Source organism: Phaseolus vulgaris, chromosome 8, assembly GCF_051622355.1.
Source record: "Phaseolus vulgaris cultivar YP4 chromosome 8, ASM5162235v1, whole genome shotgun sequence".
In the NCBI taxonomy this organism is placed as follows: Eukaryota; Viridiplantae; Streptophyta; class Magnoliopsida; order Fabales; family Fabaceae; genus Phaseolus; species Phaseolus vulgaris.
The window spans coordinates 46,156,200-46,170,738 of record NC_143505.1 but is presented as its reverse complement, the minus strand read 5'-3'; the positions used below and the strand labels follow the sequence as shown (position 1 = coordinate 46,170,738).

At 36.3% G+C, this 14,539-nt stretch overlaps 1 protein-coding gene and 1 pseudogene across 2 annotated transcripts; one reads left to right on the top strand and one right to left on the bottom strand.

Moving 5' to 3' along the window:
* Positions 1-3,659: 3,659 nt before the first annotated feature.
* On the bottom strand, positions 3,660-6,647 carry LOC137827043 (uncharacterized). Its single transcript, XM_068633245.2, has 3 exons — positions 6,548-6,647; positions 5,563-6,438; positions 3,660-4,466 (listed from the first exon to the last, which is right to left on the bottom strand). Exons 2-3 carry the CDS (start codon positions 6,365-6,367, stop codon positions 4,222-4,224), a joined length of 1,050 nt encoding a protein of 349 aa, XP_068489346.1. The 5' UTR covers positions 6,368-6,438; positions 6,548-6,647; the 3' UTR covers positions 3,660-4,221.
* A 5,667-nt stretch (positions 6,648-12,314) lies between these two features.
* On the top strand, positions 12,315-14,502 carry LOC150025611 (ABC transporter C family member 3 pseudogene; annotated as a pseudogene). The gene has a single exon (XR_016515209.1). The product of XR_016515209.1 is annotated as an ABC transporter C family member 3 pseudogene (transcript).
* The last annotated feature ends 37 nt before the right edge of the window (positions 14,503-14,539 follow it).

The following is a 14,539-nucleotide window of genomic DNA, read 5'->3' as shown; positions in this document are numbered from 1 at the left end:
GAAACGCGCATCAAGGGTGAAGTCTTGAAGAGAAGGGTGGAGTACAAGCACAAGTCCAAATTGAAACCTCAGCAGTTCCAGGTCGCCGACTTGGTAATGAGAAAAACTCATCCCTACCAGTTGGAAAACAAAACAAGTTGTCTCCCAAGTGGACTGATCCATTCCTTGTGATAGAGGAACTTGGGAATGGAGCGTACAAGCTCGAGACCTTAAAAGGAGGGACAATTCCCCGAACATGGAATGAGACCAACCTTAAGTTTTATTTCAGTTAGTCATATCATTGTACGCAATTAAGAGGACACTCTTTTTCCCTTACCAGAGTTTTTTAACGAGGTCACCCAATAAAAAAGTTGGTTGAAAAATATGTGGCAATGTATTATACAGAACAGCGAGTGAACCTCTCTTTTGCCTCTATACGCCAAGGTCGAGAGTAGTATGGTTCCAAAGTAAGACATCTCCCTTGCCTTTATACGCCAAGGTCGAGAACAGCGAGTGAACCTCTCCCTTGCCTCTATACGCCAAGGTCAAGAATAGTATGGTTCCAAAGTAAAACGTCTCCCTTGTTAGAGTTAAGCAATGTCTAAGATCAAGAGGGGAGGGGTGAATTGAGCTTATCAAATTTTCGCAAAACAATCTAATTTACTATGTAACAGAGGTGAAAAGAACATATTGAAATTAAATGGAACAGATTGTTTTTACAAATGAATCTAGCACAATTAAAATAAGATCAGCACAGTTTAGATCAACCAGCAGCAATACCAAAACCAAATTGATTCACTTTCTCAATTTATAAAGTTGCAGTTTAAGGTACAAGATTAATCAATCTAGAATAATGAACCAAATGTCACAGTTTAGTTAAAGGAACCAGTTCACCCTTCTTATCCTATTACAGATTCACACAACAGCTTGATTTATGATTAGAGGATTGATTAACAAGTCAGAACGACAGATTTATCCAAGTCCAGAATTAACAGATTTAGTTTCAATATAACAGATTCCTTTCTTGACAGATTATGTGAAATTACAGAATTAAGAGCAGGGATGAGAAAGGAAACACACAAGAATTTTTATACTGGTTCACTCATCAAGAGCTACGTCCAGTTCTTGAAAGCTACCTCACTCCAAGGTGTAATCCACTAAAAATTGATACAATCAATTACAAACACACAGCAGTTCTTGAACCCTTCAAGAACCTCAACAATCAAGGCTGAAAAACACTATTCCATCATACCTTGCACTCCAAGAAACCCTATTGATGACTTTTTACGGCAAGTGCACCGCGTTTGTCAGAAGTAATAATTGTCCCTAAGGACGGATATCGATCCCACAAAGAACAGTGAATTATCGAGTACAATATTCGCTAAATATAACAACAGAACAATAAAAAAGAGTTTGAAGTGATTATGTTGGCACTGATCAATAAGAAAACAAACAAAGAATTAGTTGCTTCAATTGGAAAAATTGGGATTAAGTTTCATCTCTCTCACTCTCATGTATTTTGATTAGCATGTTAATATTAAGTTCTTTAATTGAAATTGATGCCCGTATAAAAATCATTTATATTGATTCCTCGCATATAAAATCCTTAAGAATGTTCCCTAACTATCGATCCCTCGCATACTTATAAGAACAACTTAGAACGAAGCTCAGACGTTTAATAGCAATTAACATTTCAAGTCTATTCCTAGCACTCAAATATGTTAAGTATTGTTGTTTAGGTCCGAACCCTAAAAATACCTCCCGGTCAGATTTAAGATTCTCAATTTGTCACGGAGAATTAAAAGTAAAACAACAATACCAATAATCAATCAAGAACTGAATATTAATATATAAAATATCACCTCAATACATAAGAGTTTGAGCAGATTACTCCCAATCCCAAAGGGTAGAATTAGCCACGCATACTTCTATCACCTTCCATTCTCCCAATTGGGTTACAATTCACTCTATGGTGTTTTCCTCTCAATCTGGCACCCTAAGGTTGAGCCTCTAGCCCTCTATTTATCCTAGTTTTCTAGGGTTAGGTTGTTTATTGTGTCGCGCTAATGGGCTAAATGATAAAACATAAAGAGGCCCAATCTTTCTTTCTTTCTTTTTTTCTTTCATTCTGGGACCTTCTATCTTTATCTTTTTGGCTCAAATCATCTTTAATCCAAATCTCCAATCTTCCTTAGAAATCTGCAATTAACACCAAATTTGGGAATAAAATACTCTTATTCAAATAAAGATCATAAAAAATGTAAAAAGGTATAAATTCATAAATTAGGGATTATTTTATATGTAAATTAGCAATAAATCCTCATAAGTGCCTATATTTTAATATGAAATATTACTGAAATTAGACACTTATCACTATCTAGAGTGACTAACACTTAAAATCAATACAAGAATGAATAAGGAAAAGATTACAACTGAAACAATGTTGCAAGAACATAAACCAGTTGTTTTATTTGCTCCAAGACAGTACCAGCACCTTCATCCAGCACAAGGTTCTTCAAGAACAAACTCACATGTATTTCACTTTTGAAAAACCTTTGCAAAACCTTTTCAATTCACTTTCTCACACACAAAATGTTGTATCTCTGTTAAAACTGTGATTGTTCAGCATACCTTTACGTGAGAAGGGCATTTTATTTTATAGAGAACAGTTTCCAACCACTTTAAAAAAATAGTTACAGAGCAATTAGCAAAACAACAGATTGATTCTGAAAAACAACAGGTTAAAAGATGATAAAGCTGTCAACTTAGCTTAACTGAAATAACAGACTGAGCTGTACCTTTGGTGCCCTAACAGAATTTCGAAAAGCCTTTAACAGAGAAGAAATAAACCGATTGCTTCTCAATAAAACAGATTTATTTTTGTACTGAATCAAACCATTTAAGAAAACGTTAAAAAGCTTTTCCAAAACTGTTTAACCACATCATGAGCTTGATCTTACTACCTTGATTTGGCATCTAGGATGGGTCATGCAGCAAAAGACAACCTTGAATACACACAACCCTAAAGGACGAGATCATATAAGACATATAGCAACCTACAAAGCAACCTAGCTAACATCTACATCAAACACACTAAGACTAGGTAGAGATGAGCTTCATCCATCTTCAACATCCCTTACCTTTATACGCCAAGGTCGAGAACAGCGAGGGAACCTCTCCCCTGCCTCTATACGCCAAGGTCAAGAATAGTATGGTTCCAAGTAAGACATTTCCCTTGCCTTTATACGTCAAGGTCGAGAACAGTGAGTGAAGCTCTCCCTTGCCTCTATACGCTAAGGTCAAGAATAATATGGTTCCAAGTAAGACATCTCCCTTGGCTTTATACTCCAAGGTCGAGAACAGCGAGTGAACCTCTCCCTTGCCTTTATACACCAAGGTCGAGAATAGTATGGTTCCAAGCAAGACATCTCACTTGGCCTTTATACACCAAGGTCGAGAACAGCGAGTGAACCTATCCTTTGCCTTCATACACCAAGGTCGAGAAGAGCAGGTTAAGAAGTTAAAGTTACTGGGAATGCCACGGTTGAGAAATGCAAGGGACACCAGGTACAGAAGCAAGTTAGCAAAAGATCGTGCTACTTAGGTAGAATTGATCATTGACGCGTTGTTAGTTGGCAGAATCATTAAAACATGCAAGCTGGCAGAGGAGAGGCGCAATATCATGTTAAAAGAGAGAAGAAGATACTTATACATAGGAAAGTCAAATTGGAAAGAAAGATGTTCATACGATAAATGTACATGCAACACAAGTCAGATATTCATTAAGTTACAAAATACAACGGTAAAGAGAGTCACCACTGGTACTCAGCATCCACCAATTTCCCATCGACAATGGTCTTGGTTAGGCCAGAGAAAGGTCCATTCCCGGATACACGCAGGCAACCTGGGCCAGGGCATCCTTAAACCCCGCTCCTTAGGCATCGGCAGCGTCATTAGTAAGCTCATATTTGGTCTGCTGGAAAAGTTCATCCTTGCGGACCACTTCCTCCTTCAGCCTAGCCACTTCCTCCTCCAGCTTAGCTAATGCCTCCTTCGCTTGGGCCATCTCTTCATCCTTGCTACCAAGCTCCTTCTTCAGACTGTCCATCTCAGTGCAAAGGTCGTTGTTCCTAGCATATATCCTCAAGGTCTCCTGAGATTTCTCAAACAAGAGCCTCTTGGTTTCTTGGTCAGCTTGGCGAAGCTCATCCACCTCCAGGACAAGCCCTCTCACTCGGCGTATTAGTTCAGTGGTTTGGAGGGCTTCTTGACTAGCCACCTCCTTGCCCTCCTTTTTAGATGTTCATTTTCTGCAATTATTTGAGAAATAACTTTCTCTCCAAGCTCCTTTGCCCTCCTTTTTAGATGTTCATGTTCTGCAATTATTTGAGAAATAGCTTTCTCTCCATGCAATCTTTGTGATGTACACCTAGCATCATCATCACCACCTAGGTCCATGTTCACCTTTTCCAATTTGAATTTTACCCCTGCAGGTACAGAAAAGACGTGTTAACATTATATACTTCAGACAAAATCTAGGAGAATAAAGAGTAGTAGATTCTGTAATACAATTAAAATTTTGGTTGTTGTCTCCGCATTTCTTGAAAAATCCAGCCTCGGGCTCTTCAAGTAATTAACAACGTATTCTTTTATCAAATTCAGATCAGATATATGTATTCTTGATTGTATGGAGAAAACAAAATGAGATACCTTTGCCTGCTTCAAAGCTTGCTATTTCTTGTGTTCTTATTGAAAGAAAATATTATCAGGAGGAAAAAAAGAAAACATAAAAGAGATGATTTGCAGTTATCTAAGGGAACAAAATATAATAGAACATAAAGCAGAAGAAAATCTCAACCTTACAGCTTAAAGTTAGGACTCTCAAAGCTTACAGATGACCATGAGTCTACAAATCAAACCATGAGTTGAAGATCTAAGGAAGACAAAAGATGTGACATAAAATCAACCTTAGGCATCTTTGCACTGTAGACACCTTAGGCTGGAAACAGGGGTAATTTGGCTCTATAAAGCTCCATCTGTGTGGGGGTCCAATGAATGTCTGACCTACCATGTGGATCATTTGTAGGCTGTCATACCTTCCTTGCATTTGCAAGTAGACACCTTAGTCTATTCTTCAAAAGTAGTAAACTCATTGTGTAAACTTGGGCCATCAAACCTCAAACTTGTGGAGAACTTAACTATGACATTGTTACCTCAACAAGAAGATTGGATGATGTGAGGAGTGTATGTTCTTAAATTGCGTCTACTAATAGTTGCAAACTATTATGAGTTTTTGACTATTTTAATGTAATCCGGTTCAGTCATCAATTAATCCAATTGAGAAAGAATTGCTTCCTCACCACATCATTTCAATTACTATACTAAACATGTTACATGGTTCTCGCCAATATCCATTTCCTTCTCTCAATAAGTCGTCACAGTTCAAGATACTAAGAAATATGACCAAAGTGTATTAATCCATTCAGTTTGATCCAATTCAATATTTTAGAGGAAATTATATAAATGTAAATCTGTATTATAGATGTGAGAAATGCAAAGAGAACAAAATGTTCATTTCCATACCTAATGCGCCTACAGCTTCATCCTTGTTCCCTTTATTGGGAGACTGAGCAGTGCCGGCATCAACAGTGTAATGAGTATCTTCATTCCTTTGGAAAGAAACAGGTTCCCCAGTGTCATTTTCAAGCTCGTGGTCACCAACATCCTCTTCATCCTGGACAGCGAAAACATCTTCAAGATTAAGTTCGTTCTTCTCGTCTGTCAATTTACCATTTTCAGTCCTCAACCCTTCTATGACAGTCAAACTCTTCCTAACAGCTTCCTCCAATTCAATATTCTTCATGCTAAGGGAATCAAGAGCACTCTTGTCCCGAACCTTCTCCTCCTCCAACACACGGATCTTGGCACTTAGTTCAACCACAGATTTGCCTTCATCTAGAATTTTTTTCTTGAACTCCTTCAGCTCACAAATTTCACGTTCTAATGCAACGTTCTTTGTCCTTAACTCCTCAATAGTAATGTTTTCAACCAGGCCACTTTTCTTCACTACCTTCAATAACTGCTCATAATTCTCCTGGGCTCTCTTCCCCTTTTCACATTGCTCCTCTCTCATTTTCAGTCTTTCTTCGGCTTCAATACTATCGAGCCTCTCTTGCTCAATCTTCTTACGGAGTGATCCAATCTCTGCCCTATGTTTGGCTTCCCTGTTCACCAACTCTTCTTCAACTTTATCAAAATCCTTCATTTGAAACGCAACGCGCAGAACTGAAACAAGCTCAGAAATGCTCATTTCATCGTAGGTTTTTTTATTGGTGGTAGAAATGGATTTAGGCGATGACCCAGGTTCGGTTTCGGGTTGAAATGCCATGAGAAGTCCAAAAGACGCAGACGTTTTCTTAGGGGAAACGAGGAATGGAAGAAGCGGCTACTGGGTTAACTCTGGTGCAAGGAAACTTGGTATGAAGAAATCAAATTTGAGGTGCAGAATGAGAGTTTGTTTTGAGTATGAGAGAATGAAGGACGAAAGGAAGTGTGATTTGAAACGTACCTGTCTATGCGTTGTTGCTGCTGATTTTGATTAGAAGCAGAAAATCCGCGTTGCAGAGCAAAGGGTAAAGTAAGAAGATGAAGTGAAAAAAAGTGGAAGCGGGAACGACGTATTGAAGTAGTTGAGTATACCTTACAAAATTAAATATTAATTAAATATTTCTTATTATTTTTATAATTTAAAAAAACATGATTAACATTGTCGTATTTTTAATACAACATTAAAACATATGATTAAAATTATTTGATGCAAAAGAGACTTTGAAATTTAACATGTTTTTTACTAAATTTATATTAATTAAGTATTTAACAAGAAAAAAAAATATACCTATTATGATGTGTATCAAATATATAGTATATATAGTTTGAAAAAAGAAATTCTTCAATGTATACAAATATTACATTTTCATGGAAAACATAAAACCTCAAACAATTTACATAGACGAATTATTGTGAAGGTAGATTTGTGCAATGAATAGAAATTTGGAAAACATTTTATTTGTCTTTTCAGTGATGAAATATAGGTTTTTCAGTCTGGATATATGTTTAACAAGGTTAATCTGAATATATGTATTATGTGATTATTTATATTTTTTAACCCCGCTTTACAAAATATTATTTTGTAGTGAAAATATTAACAAGTTAGTTTTAAAGATATTTTTCATATGAAAGTTTCAATCTCATTTATCATATTTAAATATTTTATTAGTAGTATTTTGTGTGTAAAAATGTTATAAAACTGTTTTATACAGTTTTACGCTACATGCATTAGTACCCAATAAATATATATATATATATATATATATATATATATATATTACATTCTCTTTAGCTTATCTCTATTAAATCATCACATTGTTTACTCTCGTGTAACACACAATTATCACAGTGAAAAATATATAATATATAAGCACACAATAAAGCTATGAAATAAAAACGCATTCACTCATAGGATAAATTCCTATGCCTACTAGATTTTTTTTTTCATACCACAAAACTCTTACCATATAATTATATTGGTAACCATATAATTATATTGTTCTATACCAGTCAAATAGAATCAAGAAATCTCATATAAAATATTAAAATAAATACACAATTTAAACATCTCAACATAGTAATCTCTATAAAAAATAACTATGTTTATTATACCGACCAGTCCTCGAACATCGCTGACTACTAGTAATGGTGGGTCGCGTAAGTTGGGTCCCACAAGCGGCATGGGTCAATGTCTCGCAAGCGACGCGAGCCAGGGTGCCAAAGAGTAGTCAGACGTCGATCACCAGGATGTGTTGATGTGTCCTCGACAACAGAGTGAGGGCGATGTGACATCGGGCATCGGTGATTCAAACAGCAGAGCTGGGCCACGAGAGGTGGATCCCAGAAAACAAACCAGTTATCAGTAAAATCATCCAAAGAGAAGGGTGGAGTCCTAGGTCACAGAGAGCTCATGCGTTTGGTGTGAATAGCGCATTCAGGCGTGACACAAGTAAAGAGTTGCTGGAAGCGCTGAGGCCCATTAGGGTTACGCTCCAGGGGTGGGTTGCATGCATTGCACGTGAACAGCTAGGGCACCCCCAGGACGGATGGCCCCAAAGATTAGGTGCATGAGTTGGTACCCAGGTGGCCATTCTGTCAGAGGTTGCACTCCAGTAAGGGAGCCTTACGCGCTAGATTGCCCTAAGATTGGGTGATAGCGGCGCTAAGACATACCCTCAGAAACTCTAAATGCGGGTAGCGGAAACAGCGGAAACCCTAGACTATATAAATGGTAGTAAGAAACCTCACAAGGTACGCAAGTTTTACGCAGTCTTTACACGGCTCTTGAGAAGAGAGTTGAGATACACATTCTGTTTCTTTTCCCCAGTATTGACTTGAGCGTTGGAGTGCAAACGGCCTCTAGGGTGCCCTTTTGTCTTTGCAGGTTCAGGGTGTTTGATCGAGAGAAAGCACGAACGAAGGCAGAGAGAATTGCGCGTGTGATCTTCGTTAGAAGTACAAAGGCAATCGAGTCAACCGGCAGGAACATTTATAATATATCACATAAACACTATACTATATATATGTTCTCGTCGTCGGTGGAATCCAATCCCAAGCTCTGGCTTCGTCTATCTCTATGGGAATCTTGCTCCTTTCTCTGTGTTAGAATGCGGGTCCGTTGATACATATGAGGTCCTACCTGTTGATTGCACTCCGACGATCAAGTCAGTATAGGGGCTTATAGAAACAAGAAGTAACTAGTTTCAGTTTTAGAAACAACATACCTTTACCTGGGATCTCAAGTCCCTTTTATAGCCTACCTCTTGTAGCAGCTTTCCCTCATGAGAGTCTTATCTCAACTAAAAGCCTACGCATTAGGAAGATATTCTGTTTAGGGCACACTCTTTTAGTGTCGCAGCTGAACATAATTTTTCCTTCACTAGAGTGCATCAAATATTAACAAAATAACCACTAGGGTACCAACTAATGTACCAGCATCAGGGGTCCAATTTGTTTCACGTAGACGACCTCGGTGGGGCACTACGTACCATACATGCAACCTAACTCATTGTGTCCTAGCACACATGGGCTTAGGTGAGGAGAAAAACTTTTGCTGGTATTAGACCCATACACACTAAACGCACCCCTAGGTCCATTACCACCCCTTGCTGACCGTCTGGGCCTTACGCACAAGGGGTTACATTAAGTATATAACGAGAAGTGAACACGCATCTCGAGCCCAAACCCATTGCCTATTTTCCTAGCCCAATAACTGAGCTGACCTGTCTAAGGAAGATGTTGAGCTCCGACCAGCGAGCACTGAGCTCTGAGCGCTATATATATATATATATATATATATATATATATATATATATATATATATATATATATATATAACCTTCTTATTTATTGTATTTGATACAAACCAAGACAACAAGAAGATGATGACCAAGGATGCACACTATGAAAGGTCATCTCAACATTCAAGTGAAGACCTCACTAGAGGGAGAAATGGACAAAGACTAGAGCATCTCAAGTTCTTCTTGCTGGTCTTCTTAAGAATAAAACAAGTTGTACATAATTTGGGCTCACTTTGGGGGTCCAAATAGCAAATATAGGCTAGAATAATGTGCCTTTAGCATAATAGGGGGTGTAGTTATCATTTTAGCTTATTCATAGCCTTTTGGGAAGACATTTTGACCTAGTTTCTAGAAGGACAAGCCTAGGATGTGGGTTTGACTTAGTCAAACCTTAAGGCTGCCTATTTTTTCCCTTTTCCCATCCTACCCCTTTAGCTTGTTCTCCAAGGCTCCTTCACCTATAAATAAGAGGCCTACCTAGTCTATTTTTCAAGTTGAAATTAATAGAAGAAAAGTTACTTTGCACAATTTGTGTGAGGTGTTAGTGAGGTTTGAATTACTCTTAGCATTTAGGTCTTATCTTGTGTGTAATTGAGAGCTCTCAAGTGGCGGCTAGTATCACTTATCTTAGAGGTCAACCACACTCCAAGTGGCGTGTTCCACTTCTCAAATCCATCACATAAGTTTTCTCCTTCCTTCATCTTTTCTTCCATTGTCATTCCATTTTTACTCTTTGTTTTTATGTTCTTGTTTTGTTTCCTTGTTTCCATTCAACAATTCTATTTGGCTTTCCTTTTCATGTTCTTTAATTCCACACAATGTTTACCTTATAATTGTATTTTTCTTTTACTCTTGTGAAGTGAACCTTCACACTTACTTAACCACTTGGTTAAGTTCGTGGCCAGTGGGGATCTTATTAGAGTTCTCACCATATTCTTGCTAAAAATCTCAATCTAAGTGAAGTGTCACAAAAAATGAACAATTCTAAAATCAACTCACATCATTATTAAAGTAATATACATTTCAAAATCAAAGAAGTTTATTTTTTTCTTATTAAAATGAAAATTGTCTCAAAAAATAACTACATTTTCCATTTAAATTTTGTTTGAGCAAAAATATTCGAAAAACAACTTTACAAAATTTCAAACAAAAATTACTTTAGAGAAAATTGCTCGAAAGCAACTTCACTGATCTTCAAAAAAATTTCACTTAAAAAAAATTCCAACTTTTTCTAAAATAAACAACTATAACACTTAATTTTTGTACACACTAAATATGTTTAAAATATACATTTCCATCTAATAATTTTACTCAAATCTGATATATCAAAACTTATCTATATTAAAAATCATTGTTATATTTAATAAACATATATCTCAAATAATTTTAAACTTAAATTCAAACCAACCAATTTTATCAACAACTTTGATAACTATATCAAACACAAACAATTCACTACATAAATCATTATTTTTGCATAACCTTTACAATATCAAAATCATAATTAATAAAACTTTTATATTTTTACATTTTCAAAACATGTAAATTCAATCATTTTCATAAAAAAAGGCATTTTACGAAATAGAAACAATTCAAATCTTCTACCTTAAGGTACTACCATAAATAAAACCAACTTCTCTTAACTTTTTTAACATTTTAAATCAAGTCTAAGCGTCAAAGTCAAAGTCCACTACTCTTATAGAAATGTTATACTTGTACATAAATCACTTCTATCAACACTCAAAACATTGTTAAACTAATGGAGATTCATCTTTGCTTGAAAAACAACACAAAGCCCTATGCCTAGGCATTCAATTTCCCACAACTAACTTAAAAGATAAGGTAGCAGAGAAACTTACTTAAAAACAACTTCAGATCAAACATGAATTTTGAATAAAAAATAATTATGTAAAAAATAAAACTTCATTTTGAATTTACTCAAAATGAGAACAAAGTAAAAAAAAGATAAATAATAATCAATTTTGTTAATGTAAAATAACTTATAATAATAATAAAAATTAACATTATGGTATTATCTAAGGTAGACTAAAATCTAAGAAAAAATTAATAATTATTTTAAAAACTACTGGGGATAATTTTTGTGAAATGAAATTCAAATAATTAGTTTTTTTATTTATAATTTTTTAACTTAAATAATAAATATTAAAATTTAATTTAATTTAAATCACTTTTACTCTAAACAAATTAACTGGTTTCTTTTAAAAAAAATATAAATGGAAACCAAATGGTAACATACAATATATATTTTCTTTAGTAGAATTTACATACAAGATAAAGATTTTCAAGATTTATCATTATACACATGTTTATCTATTCTTATATTTAAGGCTGTAATATAAGATTTGAGTGTATAATATACTGTAATGCAGAAGAAGAAAAAAGTTAAAAAAGAAATGTTTGTCTGATGCAAAGTGATTAAGATGAGTAATGAAATCAATTCTCAATAAGAAAGAAGTTATTAGATAATAAAAAGTTGTGACAGAACTATGTATGATGTGGAAATAAGTTGAGAGTGTGATGAAGTAAGCAATAGAGTGTTCAAAGCTTTAAGTTGTAGGTAGTGGTGAGTGATAGGAATCCACATCAATCATGTTTCCTTTTTTTACTACCAACTCAAAGGATTCACTTATATTAAGACTCAACACTGGGTTGTAAGAATCTTATAGGGTAGATAATTTGTGTTGATATATTTTATTATGTATTTTATTTGAGGATTAGTATGATGATTTGTAGAATTTGAATTACATTAGGTATTGAACAAATTGATATTAATATTTTTTTCTTAAGAGTTGAAATATCTTTTAAAGTGTACTGTATCTTAATTTCACGTCACCTTCTACCTGAACCGACAACAATAAAATAAAAAAAGAATTAGAAACTGTGTTTCTTTTTAATGGTAATTTTTTTTTCCAAGCTTGTTCCTTTTTCTGGGAATGCCACGCTTTTGTCTCTTCTACTATTTTGTTCCTTCAACTAAACTCAGAGTCTTGTCAACCAAGTTACCATCTTCCTAACGAACCCATTTTTTTTTTACTCTTTCTCTCTTACATCTTTTACTACACTTTTCGGCAATCAATTTCCACTGCTTATAACCACAAAATCTTCAAACTGTCTTTTACTGTCCCATTCTTCCAAGTACACATCTCATTTTGAGTTCAGCAAATTTTGTTTTTGTTCTTCATTTTAACTACCATGTTGTCCTACATACACCTTTCCAACGATGTTCTCCTCCAACCCGTTTTCCTTCATTGCTTATCAGGCTTCCTCCACCTTCTGTTGCTCGTCGCGGTTCCACTGTCACTGGTTTGGAAGAATTTCACTACACGTGTCAGGGATGAGTCTAAGGAGAAGCACGACGACACCCTCTTCAAAACAACCGTGTTTTGTTCTCTGGGTGTTTCTGCTTTCAGTTTTCTCCTCTGTTTGTTTAGTTACTTCTACTGGTACTCTAGTGGTTGGTCAGAAGAAGAGCTCGTGACCCTTTTGGATTTGGTGCTCAAAACAGTTGCGGGGGGCGTTGTTTGTGTTTGCTTGAACAAGGGGTTCTTCAGTTCAGGCGAAAGAAGGTTCTCATTCCTTTTCAGAGCTTGGTGCGTCTTGTACCTCTCTGTTTCTTGCTATTGCTTCGTGGTGGACATTGTTGTTATATCAGAGAGACGCGTTGCTTTGCCAACTCAGTACTTGGTTTGTGATGTGGTTTTCACTTGTGTTGGTTTGTTATTCTGTTACGTGGGGTATTTTGTGAAAAGCAAAGGCCACGTTCGAGAAAAAGAAAATAACGGTATTCAGGAACCTCTTTTGAATGGTGGCACAAATGAGGATGATGTCTTGAGATCAAAAGAGACCAGGGGAGGGGACACTGTTACGCCTTTCTCATATGCTGGCATTCTTAGCCTTCTTACCTTCTCTTGGGTGGGTCCTCTTATAGCTGTTGGCAATAAGAAGACCCTCGACCTTGAGGATGTTCCTCAACTAGACAGCAGAGACAGTGTTGTTGGAGCTTTTCCTGGGTTCAGAGATAAACTTGAGGCTGATTGTGGCATAATAAATAATGTCACCACACTTAAGTTGGTGAAGTCGTTAGTGATGTCAGCGTGGAAGGAGATTCTTTTCACAGCTTTTCTTGCACTGTTAAACACTTTGGCTTCTTATGTTGGTCCTTATCTTATGGATGGTTTTGTTCAGTACCTTGATGGACAACGGCTTTATGAAAACCAGGGCTATGTTTTGATTTCGGCTTTTCTCTTTGCAAAGATGGCAGAGTGTCTGTCTCAATTGCATCGGTGCTTTAGGTTGCAGCAAGTTGGACTTCGAATGCGTGCACTGCTTGTCACGATGATCTACAACAAGGCTCTGACCCTTTCTTGTCAATCCAAGCATGGCCACACTTACGGGGAAATAATCAATTTCATGGCTGTTGATGCTGAAAGAGTTGGTGCCTTTAGTTGGTATATACATGATTTGTGGATGGTGGCCTTGAAAGTTACATTGGCCTTTTTGATTTTGTATAAAAACCTTGGCTGGCTTCAATTGCTGCTTTTGTTGCAACTATTGTTGTTATGCTGGTAAATGTTCCCTTGGGATCATTGCAAGAGAAGTTTCAAAAGAAATTGATGCAGTCGAAAGATACAAGAATGAAAGCCACAGCCGAGATTTTAAGGAATATGAAGATTCTCAAACTACAAGGATGGGAAATGAAGTTTCTATAAAAAATAACTGAGCTCAGGAAAACTGAGCAAGGCTGGTTGAAAAAAGGTGCCTATATTGCAGCCATGAGCTCGTTTTTGTTTAGGGGTGGCCCCACATTTGTAGCCGTGGTTACTTTCGGTACTTGTATGCTTGGAGGGGTCCCCCTTGAATCAGGGAAGATCTTGTCTGCACTAGCAACATTTGGGATTCTTCAGGAGCCCATTTATAACCTTCCAGATACAATTTCGATGATAGCACAAACTAAAGTATCTCTTGATAGGATTGCATCATTCCTTCGTCTGGATGACTTACCCTCTGATGTTGTAGAGAAGCTTCCCCGGGGAAGTTCTGATACAGCAATTGAAGTAGTTGGTGGAAACTTTTGTTGGGAATTATCTTCCCCTAACCCAACATTACAAAATATAAATCTTAAAGTTTTCAAT

Excerpts from the sequence above, each read along its gene's own strand:
- LOC137827043 (XM_068633245.2), bottom strand. The coding sequence starts at position 6,367 with ATGGCATTTCAACCCGAAACCGAACCTGGGTCATCGCCTAAATCCATT. Across the intron at positions 4,467-5,562 it reads TGAAGCTGTAGGCGCATTAG|GGGTAAAATTCAAATTGGAA; the intron begins GTATGGAAATGA and ends CTGTACCTGCAG.